The following is a 17,961-nucleotide window of genomic DNA, read 5'->3' as shown; positions in this document are numbered from 1 at the left end:
AGTTTTTTCTGCAATTAATTAAAAAATCACCTACAATCTGGGAGATTATTATTATTATTATTTTTTTTTTGTAAAAATTTGTGATTGAAATATCTTTTAATGATAATTTTTAAAATAATAATTTTCCATATTTGTATTAAGGCTAAGGGCAGCCAGGGTTGGATAATTAGCTTTAAAAAAATGTGCTTGATTTTTTTTTGAAAAAAAAAGTATGATAAGAGGGGACCAGTCACCTAAGGAATAATTCCAAATTCTTTTCTATTGTGTTAATCAAGCAAAAGTAACTTTACTTACAATATATGAATTATTTATATTTCGTTTTCTTCAGTTTGGACATTCACAATCACAGCAAGCAGGCAGGTGCCATTTTGGAAATACTGTTATTAAGGAAATCTTACCAAAATCTTATTTATGTGCCAGAATGGGAGACCTGATACCCATGCCACATATATAGGCAGTTTAATATAGACTTAATAAGGCAATGTGCCTGAAAATGCAATAACCAGCTTTTTTTTGATCAACTAGATAAAATAAAATCCACTGTATTATTTTTCAGCCACAAGTGATAAACATCAGGCAAGCAACATTAGTACAAACTTGGATTTAAGAGAATAAGTAATAAGGCAGAATCAATTACCTCTCCTGGAAGCCTCAAAGCTATCAAAGAGGTTAATTCTCTGGATATCGTAGGTGAGTGTGGTGTTAGGCATCAAGGTTCTGTTCCTGTTAATGTTGGTGACGGCAAACTTGAAAGCTAATTCTTCAACATTAATTGGCTCATTTTCCACTGTTTCAAATATTCCTCCTGTAGTCAAGAGATAAACAAGGATAGATGATATCGTTATTTTAGATAACATACTCGGAAATAATTTTCCAAATCAAAGCATTACGTGGAGACAGTGAATTGTAATTCCTTTTGGTGATACTATCAATTGAGTATATCTAGGTGTTCAACAATGCTTTTTTTCACTAAATAACATTGAAAGAATATATTTTGATTTACTGTGCTCTTTGTAATTTCTAGGTGGGTCCACCAACCTTGCAGAAGATTTAATATTGTTAATTAGTTTTATTGTACATAGACATACAAGCCACTATAATGACCCATCCTATGGCCAGAGTTGTACTTTACAAACCCCTAACCTTAGAACTGTTTGACCAAACAGCGTCATCATTTGTTTACATTCAGGGGCATATTTATCAAGGGTCGAAGTTCGAAGTTAAAAAAACTTCGAACTTCGAATTCATAAAGACCAACCGAATAGAGGTCAAAGGTTTTTGGGGGTTGAAGTGGTCCATATTCGGCTTACTTTGAATGTACAATCGATTTCCCCCAAAAAACTTCAATCTCTCAAACTCCACCAATTGCCTCCATATAGGTTTTAAGAGGTCCCCCATAGGCTAAAACAGCACTTCAGCAGATTTTAGGGGGCGAATGGTCAAAGTTGAAGTTTAAAAAGACAGTACATGATAAATTTCAATATTCGAATTTGGAAGTTTTTTTCAACTTCCAATCGAAGTTGGACTATTCGATGGTCCAAGTACCCAAAAATTACTCGTTTTTTGCTTTGAAAATTCACTTCAACCTTTGATAAATCTGCCCCTCAGTCTCAAGAGAATAAATGAGGTTAGGAAATAATGGGCCAGATTCAATTCAATGAGAAAAAGGTTTCATGGATACGATTCAATTTGAGATTAGTGATGGGCGAATCTGTCGCGTTTCGCTTCGCCGAATAATTCGCGAATTTCCAGCGAAATTCGCGAAACGGCGAAAAATTCGCGAAACGAGTCGCGCGGGCCGATTTTGTCGCGCGTCAAAAATATTTTGTCGCGGACGCAAGTATGAGTTTTAACGCGCGACGTTATTTTTGACGCGCAGTGCAATTTGATGAAGCCCATCTTCTATGGGTGTTTTGTTTGTATAACCTTTTTTCATCTTTGGGCCTACAAATAAAAATTTTCCCCTTAGTTTCAAGCTTTGTAGTCTGTGATGATAAATGAACATGGTATCTTTTGCTTTGTGTCTGAATGTGCTGAATTGGATTGGACTCCATGGGAAGACCAATACACATGCGTGTTTCACTTAGTATACTGCTACACACATGCCCTGCATTGTTAGAGGACTCCTATCTTGAAAAAATGGCTCCCATTTTGCAAGTTTCTTAAACTTTTAACGTTTGTGGATTTTTTCACATTACCTCTGGTCAACTGGTAATGGTATCTACTACTACTCTATATCTCTGTTTAACCAAAAAGTACCATCTGTACTTCATATATCTAATAGTAGATTACTAACACAAGTACAACTAATAAATCTGAACAGATAGTATCTGGATGCTTTGTATTTCAGATAAAAATGAATAAACCATATGTTTATGTGAATGAACCTTATATTTACATCATGTAATTGTAATGATTCTGAAATACTATGTAATGTAATTTTAATGACTCCGATTAAGAATAGTCATCGTTGTGTTATTAGAATCCAAACAATTCCAAGTACCATGTGAGTATTAGTTTAGTCAAATGAAAAATGAACTCAAAATATAGAGATATAAAAAAATTTTTTAATTTACAACATATAGCACAACGGTGCTGTAACAAACAATAAATAAATTAAAGTGGAGGAGGAGGAGGAGCAACTACCCTCTGCAGGTTGTCTACAATGTCCCTAACCTCTCCCAGCTCCTGCCGCATGGCATTAACTTGGTGGACTAGGGTGACCAGGAGCTCAGTCTGGTCGTAGTAGGCATTCTCTGTCTGAGTGCCTACACTGAGCCCCTGGTCGTCCACTGGTCGTGCCGCCTGGTGAGGTGGTGGTGCCGCCTGGACAGGTGGTGGAGGCGGTGCTGCCTCATCAGGTGGAGGCCAACAATGTGGCAGTATTCGTAGAAACATTTTTAGAAGCCATGTTAGGCCTCAACCAGAAGAAATTAGCCAACAATGTGGCAGTATTCGAAGAAACATATTTAGAGGCCATGTTAGGCCTCAACTACTAAAAAAATTTGCCGACAATGCAGCAGTAGTATCTACGATAGCAGTAGGAGCTTTGATAGGCCCCCACCATAAAAAAATTGCAGACAATGCAGCACAGCAGCAGTACTACTAGGGCTAGTAGCAGGCTACAGCAGCAGCAGCAGCAGCAAGGGCAGCAGGTGCAGACAGATGGGGAATGGGCAATACCACTGAGGAGGAGAGTATGGGCAGCAATGGAGAGAGGAGGATAAATCTATGGAGGAGAAGGAGGAGAGGAGGCTAGTCTCTGCTGTCTGCAATGGGCACTTGGATATCCCCGCTTATCCATGCCTCATTCATTTTAATGAATGTCAGCTTATCCACGCTGCCAGTGGATAGCCGTGTCCGCTTCTCAGTGACCACCCCACCTGCGGCACTGAAGACACGCTCTGACAGGACACTGGCAGGGGGGCAAGCCAGCACCTCCAGAGCGTACTGTGCCAGTTCTGGCCACTGGTCGAGCCTCGAGACCCAATAATGCATGGGGTCATCGTCAGGGCGAATGGCATCCTGCACGCTGACTGACCCCATGTAGTCAGCCACCATATGCTCCACCCGCTGCTGGTGGTGGCTTTGGGTGCTGACTGGGCCTGCTGCTGGCCGTTGAGGCTCGAAAAAGCTCTTCCACACACCCATGAGATCTCCGCCCTTGCTGCTGCTGCTGCTGCTAGGCCCCCGTCTCTGCTGGGTGTGTGGAGTAGTGGAGGCCTGAGAAGTGTCAGACTGGGGGAAGGCCTCCACTAATTTTGAGCACAGAGCCTTCCTCAATTGACCCATCCTCCTCTCTCTCTGGCTGGGTACAAGGAACTCCCCCACCTTTCCCTTGTACCGTGGGTCAAGCAAAGTAGCCACCCAATAATCCTCCCGGTCTTTGATAGAACAGACCCGGGGATCGCTTCGGAGGCAAGTCTGCATATGGGCAGCCATGTAAAAGAGGTGCCCCCGACCAACCTCTTCTTGACTGCCCTCCAGATGCAGCAGGTCATCTGGCTCGACCTGCCCCTGCTCTGTACCCTCCCAGCCGCGGACAATAGCTGGGGTGGTTGGGTGGCATGTGCCCTGCTCCCCATGCTGCGCAGGCACCCAGTCCTCCTCTCCCTCATCCTCCTCATCGGGCACCATCTCCTCCTCAGCCCCCTCTGCCTGCCTACGGGGCCTACTCTCCTCCTCCTCCTCCTCCTCAGGCACGTCACCCTCCTCTAGCAGCCCATCCAACGTGCGCTTGAGGAGGAACACCAGGGGTATGACATCGCTAAGACACGCATTGTCCCTGCTAACAAAGCGTGTCGCCTGCTCAAAGGGGGCAAGTACTTGGCAGAGCTGCCTCATTTGCTGCCACTGCTCTGCACTAAAGTACCCCAAATCTGCCCCCTGAGTACCCCTGGCACTGTGCTCCAGCAGGTAATTGCTGACCGCCCAGCGCTGCTCTACGAGGCGCTCCACCATGTGCAGGGTGGAATTCCAGCGCGTCGGCAGGTCACAGATGAGCCGGTGGGGTGGCAGACTATGCTGCCGCTGCATCCGTGCCAAAGACGCGCTGGCGGTGGGGGACCTGCGAAAATGGGCACATACCCTACGTACCTTCTCCAGCATGTCACCCAACCCTTGGTAGCTCTTGAGGAAGCGCTGCACCACAAGGTTGAGGACATGTGCAAAGCAAGGCATGTGGGTCAGGTGCCCTAGGCGGATGGCGGCCAGCAGGTTGCGACCATTGTCGCAAACAATATTACCTGCTTGGAGCTGGCGGGGAGTGAACCACCGCTGCACCTGAGTCTGGAAGGCAGCCATGAGCTCAGGTGCAGTATGACTCCTCTCGCCCAGGGAGAGGAGTTGCAGCACAGCCTGACATCGCCTGTGCTGCACTGAAGCGTAGCTGCGGGGACGCTTCAGGGGTGGCTCATCCATAGTGGAGGAGGAGGAGGAGGAAGTGGACATGTGGGGTTTGCCCTGTACCCCACGGGGAGGCACCTGTAGCCTGAGGGGAGCGCCCCGGCTTGCACCCTCCCCAGCACTCATGAGGGTGACCCAGTGCGCAGTGTAGGTTATGTACCTCCCCTGCCCATGCCTGCTGGTCCACGTGTCAGTGGTGCAGTGCACCCTGCCGCCAACAGCATGATCCAGCGACAGGGACACATTCTCAACCACATGCTGGTGGATGGCAGGGACGGCCTTCCTGGCAAAATAATGGCGGCTGGGGATCCGCCAGTTAGGGGCAGCGCAAGCCATCAGCTGTCGGAAGGGGGCTGCTTCGACTAGCTGATAGGGCAGCAGCTGCACTGCCAGAAGCTTTGCCAGGCAGCCATTAAGCCTCTGCACTTGGGGGTGGCTGGGGGAGAGAGGCGTCTTGCGGCTGAGGAACTGGGGGAGGGAAACCTGGCGGGACAGGGGCCGCATTGAGGAGGAGGAGGCTGCAGAAGAGGCTGAGCTACACAGTGGCTGCCTCCGACTGTGAGCCCCAGAATCCTCTTCACCTGCTGCAGGGTCTGGGGAGCTAGCACCTCTTCCCTGAGGAATGGGAGGAGGTGGACAGGAAGCACCACTGCCACCCGGTGCCCTGCCACTTTGGTGCTGCTCCCACGTCATCCTGTGATGACGTTTCATATGGGAACTTAAAGCTGATGTTCCCATATGTGACCCTGCCTGCCCCCTTCGAACCTTCTGCCGGCAGAGCTGGCACACTGCTATTGCCTGGTCCTCTGCCTGGCACGTGAAAAAAGCCCACACTGCTGAAGTGCGGGCCACTGCCTTGCCTGCTGTGGAGGGTTGAGGATGGTCCCCACCCGTACGCACATAGGCTTTGGACCTAGGCGCAGTGCTGCCCTGTTGCCTGCCCCCCCTAGCAGTGGTCGGTGGAGCCGGCTCTTCATCCTCATCAACAACAAACAGTTCCCCCCCTGAACTGCTGCTGTTATCCTCTGGAGCCGGCTCCCAGGGTCTGTCCCTGTCATCGTCCTCCCCCAGACCAGACCCTGCCTCATACATGGCATCAATACCCACATCCAGCATGCTGGTGTCTGACCCCACACCAGCAACTTGCTGCCCTGCCATAAGGGGACCCTGCCCAATATCCCCTATTGATGTGGGCTGTGAAATGACCACCTCCTCCTCTTCATCAGACATGAATGCCCCCCCCATTCCTGCCTGATCATCAAAAAGATCCAGGGTGTCTGGGCCCAAGTCCACCTCAGGATCAAATAAGAGGGATGGGGTGTCATCCCACACTGAGCTAGCAGGTGATGCCACCTCCTGCCGCTCACTGGTGCCCGCTGCAGATGAGGTAGCCTGGGTCAGCCAGTCTACCACTGCCTCTGCCTGCTGCGACCGTATGGGTCGCGAAGCAGTGGCAAAAAATCGGGCACAGTCCTACGTGGACCAGTTGCCCCGCTGCTGCGACCCACAGCCACCTGCTGCTGTGGCATTTGCTGCTGCTGTTGTTGCGGGTGCTGCTGCTGTTGTTGCAGCTGCTGCTGCTGTTGTTGTTGCAGCTGCTGCTGTTGTTGTTGCAGCTGCTGCTGTTGTTGTTGCAGCTGCTGCTGTGATGGCAGCTGCTTTGATGGCAGCTTGTGCTGCGACTGATTTACAGTGCCCAGACTGGGCATGGCACATGGCTGTTGTGGGGTTGGATGCCCACGGCCAGCACCACGGCCTCTTCCTCGGCCACCCCTCCCTATCCCACCCTTCTTCCCACCACCACCACCACCACCCATCCCCCCTCTCCCACGGCCCGTCATATTGGGCAACTAAACTTAAAAAAAAAAATATATATATAAGGGGGGGGTTTGGATATTTCGGGGAAGGAAAGGAGAAAAAAATAAAACCCTCAACTAAATCCCCTCAGCAGAAGTGTGCACCCACAAGGAGTACACACACCAGCACAGACAAAGACAAAGACAGTTAGCCCTAAAAAGGGCTATTGGGTGGTGAGCAGGCAAGCAGAAGAGGGAAAACAGTAAACTGAAATCCACAACCTCCACTTGCACTGACTCAGAAAAAAAAAAAAGCTCTCTACACAAACTCCACTAGCTAAATCACACACAAATCTCTCACTATCCTGCTCTCTCTACCTCTACCAGAAACGCCACGAGTAATGGCCGCCTCTGCAGCTCCTTATATAGCCAGTGGGTTGGCTCAGGGATGGCTCACATCTTATTGGCTGCTGTGGGTGATGTTTAGTTTGTCGCGCGTCTTTTTGTTTTGACGCGCATTAGCGGCGTCGCGGCTCGTCGCGCGACGAAATTTTCGACGCGCGGCGAAACGAGTCGCGAGGCGAATTTTTGCCGCAATTTCGCGAAAAATTCGCCCGCGGCGAAACGCAGAAATTCGCCGCGAATTTAACCATGGCGAATTTATTCGCCCATCCCTATTTGAGATGCAATTCAATTCACAAGAATGTATCTTACTGTTTATCATGTGAAAACTCTATTGAAGTCTATGGGAAAAAAGGCAATTGAACTAGGAGAAAAGTTTTTCTCCTCAAATTGAATCTTATCCACGTGTTTTTGTGTGATAAACCATGAGATAACTTTTCTCACTGAATTGAATGTGGCCCAATGTTTGTCTCATTGTTGGGATTAGTGATGGGTGAATTTCTCCTGCCCGCGTAAATTTTCACGCCCGTGTCAATTTTGACACTTGCATCAATTTTGCCACCAGTGTTAAAGTCAATGGGTGTCCTAATAGCGTTGACATGTGTCGGTTTTGACACAAGCGCCTTTTCATTCTCCAAACTTGCCACAAGCTAGGAAGTATGGAATTGTCAAGAATGTCATTGTACATATTAGGATTTGCTTTCAGTGGAGCCAGGGTTCTCGCCCAAACTATGTAAATAAAAATTAAATATATGATTCACAGGGCCGTTTGAAATTTCTAGGTGGGTCAAACACCCTTGCAGTAGATTCAATCTTTCAACAAACTGGGGCCAATCCAACCATTAGATTTGTTACAGTCAATACCAACATGTAGCCAATAAAGGTCACAGTTCAATAAGTAATCCACAAGTTTTTCTGAATTGAATTGCATCTCAAATTGAATCTTGTCCATGAGTTTTCATGATCAGACAAATCCTTCCCCTGTTTTTCTGTCTGTGACACCAGTTACAGGCTGGAGAGCCATACGATTGGCTGGGCGCCCAAGTGCATCCTTGGGAGAGGGGGAGTGCCTGACTTTTGGAGCCAAATGTACAGGGTTTCCCACAGAGATTGGAAGGGGAACAGGAATCTTTGCTGCAACAGCTAGAGAGGATCTGATCTGTGGAGTGACATGGCTACTTAATAGGAGTTCCAGGAAGAAGGAGAAGGGAAGGCTGCATTTTGCTCTGCTGGAGAAAGTAGTTGAGCATCAGGGAGAGCCAGTTTCTATCTCCTGCCTGTGGATACTTTGGCCACTGTGTGTTTCCCCAGGGTGAGGACAGGTCTTGCTCATGTACCTGCCACATGGGAGCTGCTACTACTTTCAAAGGGAAAGGTACCTTGGGGCAGGTAGTGCTACCTGGGGACATAAGAGCTCTTGGGGAAGGGACATTGAACTGAACTGATTTATTCTACATTTATCCACCCAGTGTGGAGTGTGGGACTGTGGCATTAAGAGACTGTGCCAGGGGTTGATAATCCACACAGGTTTCCCAGCGTAAATTGATATTGTGTGATTTGCATTTACAGTTACTAAATACAGTTTACATAAAGTTTATATTTGTTTTATTGCAAACTGTATTTTTTATTTTTCCTAGTGGAAATCCCCTGAGGTGTGCTGCTCAGTGTTCCGTAGGTGGAGGCACTGCACTGTAAATCCCAGTTCCCAGTACTTTTCATACACAAAAGGTACTCGGGGCCCTGGATTGCCAAGGGTTAATTGCTATTTAAAGAGACAGTAACCAAATTAGGGGTATAATGTAATTGTACATTTTAGGATTTGGTTTCACTGGAGCTGGAGTTTTAGCTCAAACAATGTAAAAAAAAAGAATCCCAGATATCAGTGCCAGACTACAACTCCTCCTACATCACTAAACATTACAGACAGCATTATTAGTTCAGGCTGGAAGAGTTCTCCTGAAATCAGCAAAACCCAAACCTTTCTATTTTGACTACAAGTTAGTGGATCACAAGTCATCACTTATGAGTCCAATGGTGCCAATCTATACATTATTCCAACAGAAATATGCTATCACGCATGGTTGATAATACACAAGAAAAACATCTATGCACCCGACAAATAATTCTTGTACAGGTATGGGATCTGTTATCCGGAAATTCGTTATCCAGAAAGCCCCAAATTACCGAAAGGCCATCTTCTATAGACTCAATTTTATCCAAATAATCTAAATTTTTTAAAAATGATTTCCTTTTTCTCTGTAATAATAAAACAGAAGCTTGTACTTGATCCAAACTAATAATTAATCCTTATTAGAAGCAAAACCAGCCTATCAATATTTAATATTGACATGATTTTCGAGTAGACTTAATTTATGAAGATCCAAATTACGGAAAGATCTCGACCCCAGGTCCTGAGCATTCTGTATAACAGGTCCCTTACTGTGAGTGGTTCAGATGAGAACATGTGTTTTTTTAATGACGTGTCTGGATACTTTTGGTCATATAATACTGTATACTGGCAACTTTATAATCTCTAGCTGTAGAAATATATCAGTATATAATACATAACAGCAATTAGGGTAGGTCTTATTTCTTATAATATGGAATCACATTATGTGGTGACCTTGCCATTCCTATAACTTGTTGAAAAGCAATCTCCATACAACCTTGTGCCTCTAAATAGTCATGACACGTCTCATATTATACGTGTAGTACCTCTATAATTTAGTGTAAAGTATCCATTGTCCTTTACAATACAAGTGATATATACAGTTCCCTGACCTGTATGACTCTGGTGCCTTTATATTGTGTTAGAACCTCATAGTGCTTTCTAGGAGCCTTCTAATTTTTAGTAAAGTATGCATTTTCCATTTTGATTTGAGTGATACTTAAAGTGCCTTGACCTGTATAACCGAATGCCTCCTTGTGTCTGTATGTTCATCTGTGACTCTAATATGCTCATATTTTACAGCAGCATTTACATTATTTCCTCTGATATTCTGAGCTGGAGGAGGTTCTTGAATTAGTAGTTTACTTGTCCATGGTCAGAAGAAAGAAAACTGCACTTAAGAAACTCTTTTTTTATTAGTGGAGCAATCTGCAATCACTTGCTGTTTTCAAGCACTTATCCGGTGATGATAAAGTGATCCTTTCTAATCAAAAGCTATATGGTGCAATAAGAAATGAGTACTGCCAAGAAGGTGCATACTCCTTACGACTGTGATTAGAATGCAAGTGATCAATTGTTTCTCAAATGCCGCCCATTGCTCGTTAATTACCTGAAATAGCAATGCTCCACACATTAATCTTACAGTAAACCTTTATTATAGAACCAGCAGAGAAAAAGCAATGGAAATGGATAAAATCTTTCAGTTGTGGCAGCCATGGTTAATGTTAAGGTGGCCATACACTATAAGATCTGCTTGTTTGGCAAGGTCACAAAACGAGTGGATCTTAACCTGATATGCCTACCAAAGGAAGAGCAATATTGGGTTAATCCGATCATTCGGCCCTAGGGCCAAACGATCGGATTAGATGAAGGGAATAGGTGCCGACGAGATGAGGACTGCATCAACTCGATTGCAAGAAAAACCTGCACGATTGATATATTGGTCAGATATCGATGGGGGAGACCAATCGGAGCGCCCCCTACACGGGCAGATAAGCTGATGTCCGAAGTTTCATCTGCCCATGTATGGCCACCCTTACTCTGACAAACAAGAAGGAGATGGAATTTTTGGATCTTGAGATCTCAAGTAGAGTTCTCCCTAGTCAGCTCTTTGTGTATAAGAAGGATCTGTAAGTACAGAGGGAGGGGCCTGATAGTATCATTGACATCATTACGCACATAGTACACCATCATGAAAGAAGTTGCAACACACTGCGTGAGATCATTGGCAGTAATGGTAGAGCTAATGGTGGGACACTGCAGAAATGGTGGAGCACACCAACTGGAAATTAGATATTTTGGCTGATTATGCCTTAAGTAGGACAAAGACCACAGCAAAATATGCCTACACCTGGCAAATAGTGGGTGTTCATACCTTAAGTAAAAAAATTGCATTTATATATATATATATATATATATATATATATATATATATATATATATATATATATATATATATATATATATATATATATATATATATAACACAAACACAACACAAACACATTAACACAAATATTCAAACTGGCACAACCTTGGACAATCTTTGCCTTTTTATTTTTGATACATTGTATAAAAGTCCAACTTTCAGTCATCATTAGGACCTTACTCAAGGTCCTAATGAGGACCAAAACTGTTGGACTTTTAGACAATATATCAAAAATAAAAAGTCAAAGATTTTTTAAGGGTGTGCCGGTTTGAGGATTTGTGTATATACAAGTTATAACTGTGCACCCCAATCACACAGATCATTTAGCCTTGGAGTGTGGATACTCATCAGATTGTTGTGTGTGTGTGTGTGTATATATATATATATATATATATATATATATATATATATATATATATATATATATATATATATATATATATATATATATATATATATATATATATATATCCTGTGAAGATTCCTTCTTAAAGTACAATGAATATTATATAAACTAGCATTGGGATGCCGGTTTTAAGCACCCCCCCCCCCCAAATTACTCCTAGCTGGTGTGCCTGGAGTACTTTTCAATGGACCAAGATACACAATTTTTCCTTCTGCTCCCAAGTGTCTCTTGTACCAATTGACTTACAAAGAACCTCAACAAACTGCCCAAGTCCATGTTTGTGATTTTGCTCAGTGAGGGTGCTTAACAAATTGGCACCGTCTTTATTTATAACTTTCCTTGCCCTTTAAGACAGTGTATACTAACAATATGGAAGCCTTTATGAAAAGGGTATGGTCTGTGCACAGAATACACTTGGCAAACGCTGTTTCTCAAAGAATGTGTCAAACGCATATGTTCCCTTCCATTTGTTTGCTTTAATAAGTTGAGTGAAATTCTGTTTGTTGACAGTAGATGTCAACTTGGGAATCAATAAACCAGACTTCAGACACAAGCATGAGGCAATCTACAGTATGTTCTGCAACTGTTATTGATTAATTGAAAAAATGGAAACTGGGATTTGTTCTGTTATGGTCCAATGCTATCTTAAAATTCCAAAAGCCTTGTGATGAGTGACATTAATCGGCATTCATTACATAGCCATTGGTCAAACTGATTTATCAGGCCTCTGCCTACAGATTTTAGAAGCATTAAACTGTGCAGCTGTGTCAGGTCTATGAAAATCCATCCATGTCACACTGTATTTATCACTCAGGTTAGAGTCACACCATAATAAGTGGTGGGGGAAACGTCAGACTGATCTCCAAGCCAATGTTACCATCTGTCAGACTATCCAGTTCTTTATCAGGTAGTTATTTCAGCTCCCATAAGTACTGACAGCCTATAAAGCCTGTTTTGACAGATTATGTGTCTTGACCGGAATTTTATTACAATATGTGCTGCAGGTAAAAGTAAACAAAATCTTCAGTCTTTAGCTGGCTATGTACAGGGTGGGAATAAGGGGAAAATATCTAATATTGAGCAAATTGCTTTCCCTTGACTCTATGTAAAGATCTGCAGTTGGTTGTGTTCTGTGCAGAGAACCCAGTTGGTAGATGTGTAAAAAGTCATCTGCTGATAATGGTAATCCTACAAGGAAACAAATTATTTTTTTAATTTAGTACAGGTATGGCACCTTTTATCCAGAATGCTCAGGACCTGGGCTTTTCCAGATAAGGAGGCTTTCCATGATTTGGATCTCTGTACCTCAAAAATCATTTAAACATTAAGGGGGTTATTTAGCAAACCCTCAAATTTATCGGGTTGGGCTTTTTGGGGAATACAATAAAATTTTTCATATAAGAAAAAGCTAAAAAAAAAAAATCGACATTTATTATACCCCGATGCTGCAAAATCCAGAATCCAAAAATGGGCAAAACACCGAAAAAAAGCAACGGTTTTGGGGAAAAAACCCAGAAGAAATGGGACGATTCGAGTTTTTGCTTGATTGTATCTGTTTTTTTTTAAATAAGGCCAAATCGGGCATGGGAGTTTGTAGTTTTTTAATAAAATAATGAGATAAATTCAGAGTTTAGTAAATAATCCCCAAAATAACCCCAATAGGTTTGTTTTTACTCCAATAAGGATTAATTATAGCTTAGTTGGGATCAAGTACAAGGTACTGTTTTATTATTACAGAGAAAAAGGAAATTACTTTTAGTTGATTAAATTACTAAAATATTAAACTAATGGCTTGTTATCGTATCTAGCAACTCAAGAATGTAGATTAGACCCAGCACTGGATTATGGTTGCCCTAGAAGAGTTCAACAGTAGCAATTTCTTTTGTTGTTTCATATCAATTACTATATATACATGGTTGTATGGTGTATTTGTGGCTGAGACACAGGAAGACGAAAAAACTTGTGATGGTCGCTAGAACAAAGCTCGAGACCAGGATTGGTTTTGCTGAGAGTGTCCACTAATGACATTACAATTAGCTAATTTGCATGCAGTTTGGAAAAGATGTGATAACCAGATCTGGCTGATCAAGACAACAGTGAAAGTGTGGCTTCTAAACTAACCCATATCAAGAATTCGTAATGTAATCTGATTTGCTGCTTCTTCTGGTAAATAATGAGCTCTGTAATTTTGTTGAGATAACTTGGGCCCAAATCAGTTTTGCAGACAGTTAAGGTTCTGGCAGTGGGCAAAAATGGGAACAAAACTTTAAATAAGGTCCGCGAGTTAGAGAAGATGGTGGGTGTAAAGAAAGCCCTTAGGATTATATTACAGCCCAGGAAATAACTTATCTTGGAGATATCTGAGAAGCCAGGAGATGAAACAACGTGCAGAAGGGTAGATGGGCTGGATAAACTGAATGAAGACGCTGAAGTGGGGTCTGGGAACCCTAAACTTTATAAATGATGGAATACCAAAGAGTAGAAGCTCAAATTAATCAGCAACACCTTTTTTTCATTAAAGAACTCAGTGAAAACTTGGTCTTCTCAAGGAAGGTTGAATGGCTTATTGAGAAATAGAAATGATAGCAATAAAACAAATGGGATATGCACTGCATATTTTAGGACATGATAATTTGCATCTTGTAACTGCAAGGAAACTCTAGTGAGCGTTGAAAAGGAGCCTTTGCATAATATACGATGTGTTTAATATTCCGGGAATTTAGTAACAGTGAGTAAAGAAAACATTACACAAGTCCATAACATATCTGAGTGGTAGACATAAATTTACATTTAGATCAGAGCAAATGTGGCTTAATAGGTAATTATTTTAGCAAGGGAGACGGTGCTGCAGAAAACACCAGGGTTCAGGCCAAGCTTGGGAATAACCCTGTGGTCAACTGAATCTTGATGAACATTTACCCACTATATTGTTGTTCCTGTAAAATAATTTATGTTAACTGACCTACTTCAGTCTGATAATAACCAGTAATAGGCAAAACTTAGTAGTTCTACTTATAGACTTTTGTTTGGAACTGTTCTATTTAGAGCAGGATGGTTCCAAGACAGTGTCGGACTGGGACACCAGGGACCCACCAAAAAACCTTAGACAAGGGGCCCACCAAAAGTTTTGAGACCAGGGGCCCACCCTCAGTACTATTTTCTTCCTCTCCTCACTCAACCTCTATTCTCCTAGTCTCTATTCTGTACATACTATAATCTATCATTCCATCTATTTAGCCACTTTGTTCTCATAGAAATAGGGAATGGCCATGAAATAGGCCAAAAGTTTAGCAGCATGAGGGACCACTGACACCTGGGCCCACCGGGAGTTTCCTGATATCCCCATGGGCCAGTCCAACACTGTTCCAAGAAAAACAAACAAACAAGCCTGTGTTTTATCTATTATTTCATTTATACTAATCACTACTTGTTGTTTACTGGCATTTGTCAAAGAAAATACTACTCCATAGTAAATCAGGTAGTCCCATGGATAGCCCTAGGCCATTGGTATCAGGACATAAAGCCACCCTGACAGTTGTCAACCTTCTGTTTATACTTTAGTGAGGAAGCTTCTATGTGACAGAGTAGCCTGCTACTACAGTATGTGACATGAAAAGTTTGGGGGGTCTTTGGCAATGAAAAAGATGACTGCACTCAACAGCCCATTTATTGTTCTAGAGCAGTGATTCCCCAACTAGTGGCTCGTGAGCAACATGTTGCTCATCAAGCCCTTGGATGTTGCTCCCAGTGGCCCCAAAGCAGGGACTTAATTTTGAATTCCAGGCTTGGCGGCAAGTTTTGGTTGCACTAAAACCAGGTGTATTGCCAAACAGAGCCTCCTGTAGGCTGCCAGTCCACATAGGGGCTATCAAATGGCATCAGCACTTATTTTGCACCATCCATTTTCAAGCACGTGTTGCTCACCAACTCTTGTTTACATCTCCATGTGGCTCATGGCTAAAAAAAAGTTTGGGGACCCTAGAAGCATGCAACTGAAAGCTATGGAGCACATGTTGGGGTCATAGTTGAAGCCATTTGATACTCATCACGAGGCTGCTATAGAATGACCTCAACTTGAGCTTAGTGACTAACCACACAATAATGTGACTCCTTCATACAGTAGACAGTAAGGCTCTAAGTCAATTAATTTACATTTATCAGGCACCCATGTAAATAACAATAACAAATTGAATTGACAATCACACTTTAGATTTTAGATTTTCCACTATTCTCTAAAGCTAGAAGCATGTTAGATATCTAACCTTAGCTTCACACCCTGACATTTCCCAGCTGCTACCGAACATGAGTTAGCTGCAGTATGACCTTTTGTTTCTCTATTCTGCAATGCAATGTTTGTGATGGGGTTACTACTGTGTAACATTTGTCTTATCAGTGCTGACTCTTATCATCCATTGGATATACATTAATACAACACTGAAAAAAATGCCTGTTCAATGTAATATTGAGGATTCCAATGCCTAACCCTTTAAAGGGACAATATCTGTGTAAAGACCAAAGTAAAAATGTAATAAAAGAATGCAAATTAGGCAGAAAGAATAAACACCAAACCAGGTGTGGTTACAGTGTGAATTAAACAGTATATATAGCAGCTGCCAGAAGGAGGACTGACTCATCTATGAATGGTTTGCATCTAAAAATGCACTTGTAGAAGCAAAGTGGTGAAAATCACACAATAATTGGTTTACCAAGTAATGGAGCTGGATTATGTTTGCACCTGTCATCTAGTTCTGGGGATCGAATTGTGGAGTAGAGTGCATTTTCTTGTCACGGTTTAGGTCTACTTAGTTCCTCAAAAACAAGATAGACACCAATAATTATTAGGACAATGTTCCTTTCCTGGTAGAAGTCAAATGTTTTAGGAAGGCACTGGCACCTTACAAAGTGCTTGACTTATTTTGTTGAACATTAAAATAACCTAAACTATTTGCAGTGGCTTTCCCAATCACTAAAGCTCTTTCCAGTGTAACACTCGACCTGATGCAGGAAGGATTATCACCCTGAAATGTTTTCACTTTGGTTGTGTTATTCTACCAGTGGATGGCGATACCTGGTCAGGAACCCAGGAAACATTTAGCCCTGTTTTTAAAACCCAGTGTCTGAGCTTCAGTCTCTATGGCAGGGGTCCCCAAACTTTTTTACCTGTGAGCAAAATTCAGATGTAAAAATAGTTGGGGAGCAATGTAAGCATTAAAAATGTTCCAGGGTAGTGCAAGATAAGTGCAGTGATTGGTTATTTCATAGCTCCTATGTGGACTGGCAGCCTACAGGAGGCTCTGTTTGACAGTACACCTGGTTTTTATACAACCAAAACTTGCCTCCAAGCCTGGAATTCAAAAATAAGCACCTGCTTTGAGGCCACTGGGAGCAACATCCAAGGGGTTGGTGAGCAACATGTTACTCATGAGCCACTGGTTGGGTATCACTGCTCTAAGGAATTCTATGTAAATGGTCAATTTAGAAGCAACCCTGGACTCCCCCCCCCCGGCCAGAATTATTTCTGCTTTTGCATACAAAGGCAAGAAACATCTTCAGATTGTAAAAGGGACATCTGCCCTTACTAGTGATGGGCGAATAAATTTTGCCTAGCACAAATTCACGGCGAATTTCCACATTTCGCGCCGGCAATAATTTCGTAATCTCGCGCGAAAATTAGACGACGTCAATTTCACGTTTTTTTTGTGAAATCCTTCAAATTTCAAGATATTTTTGTGAAAACATCCAAATTTCATGATTTTTTCACAAAGCGAAATGGGAATGAGAGAGAAATTCCCTATATCCCTTACATGATTTTGACAGTTGGAGAATTTGTCACAGTTTGACACATACTAAAGTTGCGCTTCTTTTCTTGCGACTGTTTTGGATTTTTTTCAACAAAAAGGGTCTAGTTAATGTGCCCTTTAGTGCTTTAACATGAACTATTAGCTCTGTCTTTACAAATATGAAGTCAAATAATTTTGGCTTACATCTAAGTTAATGTTTGCCATAACCCTTTTTTCACCTTGAAACCATCAGTATATCAGTAGAATTCTAAAAAGCCATCAAAAGCCAAATATAATGAGGATTATATTTAATTTATCAATCATTTTTTCAAAAGGAATATGGAAATGTGCTAAGCAGGGAACGAACTGTTTTGGGAGTAGTTTAACAATGGTTCAGAGCATGTCAATGGTGGATCACTCAAGGAACTATGGACAACCTTCTCAATTACAATTTTTGTTGACTCAATTAGAAGGGGTTACAGAGAATTTTATCTCGGTTCAAGGTGCTTTACCTATAGTTCTGTACAAAGCACACCACTTGCACGATGCTGTGTTACCAATGGGCTCACTTCTCC

The 17,961-nt window shown here is 42.7% G+C and overlaps 1 protein-coding gene across 3 annotated transcripts in view; it reads right to left on the bottom strand.

The window, feature by feature from the left end:
* Positions 1–17,961, bottom strand: part of LOC108707425 (glutamate receptor ionotropic, kainate 1) — a 273,351-nt gene that overhangs the window by 158,563 nt on the left and 96,827 nt on the right. For all 3 annotated transcript variants that reach the window (XM_041581583.1, XM_041581582.1, XM_018245436.2), the window contains exon 2: positions 638–805. In XM_041581583.1, the coding sequence (XP_041437517.1) occupies positions 638–805 (168 nt within the window). The remainder of the gene's footprint in view (positions 1–637; positions 806–17,961) is intronic.

The sequence above is a fragment of the Xenopus laevis genome, chromosome 2L (genome assembly GCF_017654675.1).
Source record: "Xenopus laevis strain J_2021 chromosome 2L, Xenopus_laevis_v10.1, whole genome shotgun sequence".
In the NCBI taxonomy this organism is placed as follows: domain Eukaryota; kingdom Metazoa; phylum Chordata; class Amphibia; order Anura; family Pipidae; genus Xenopus; species Xenopus laevis.
Note: the sequence above shows the minus strand (reverse complement) of the source record. Positions and strands in the feature narration are given on the sequence as shown.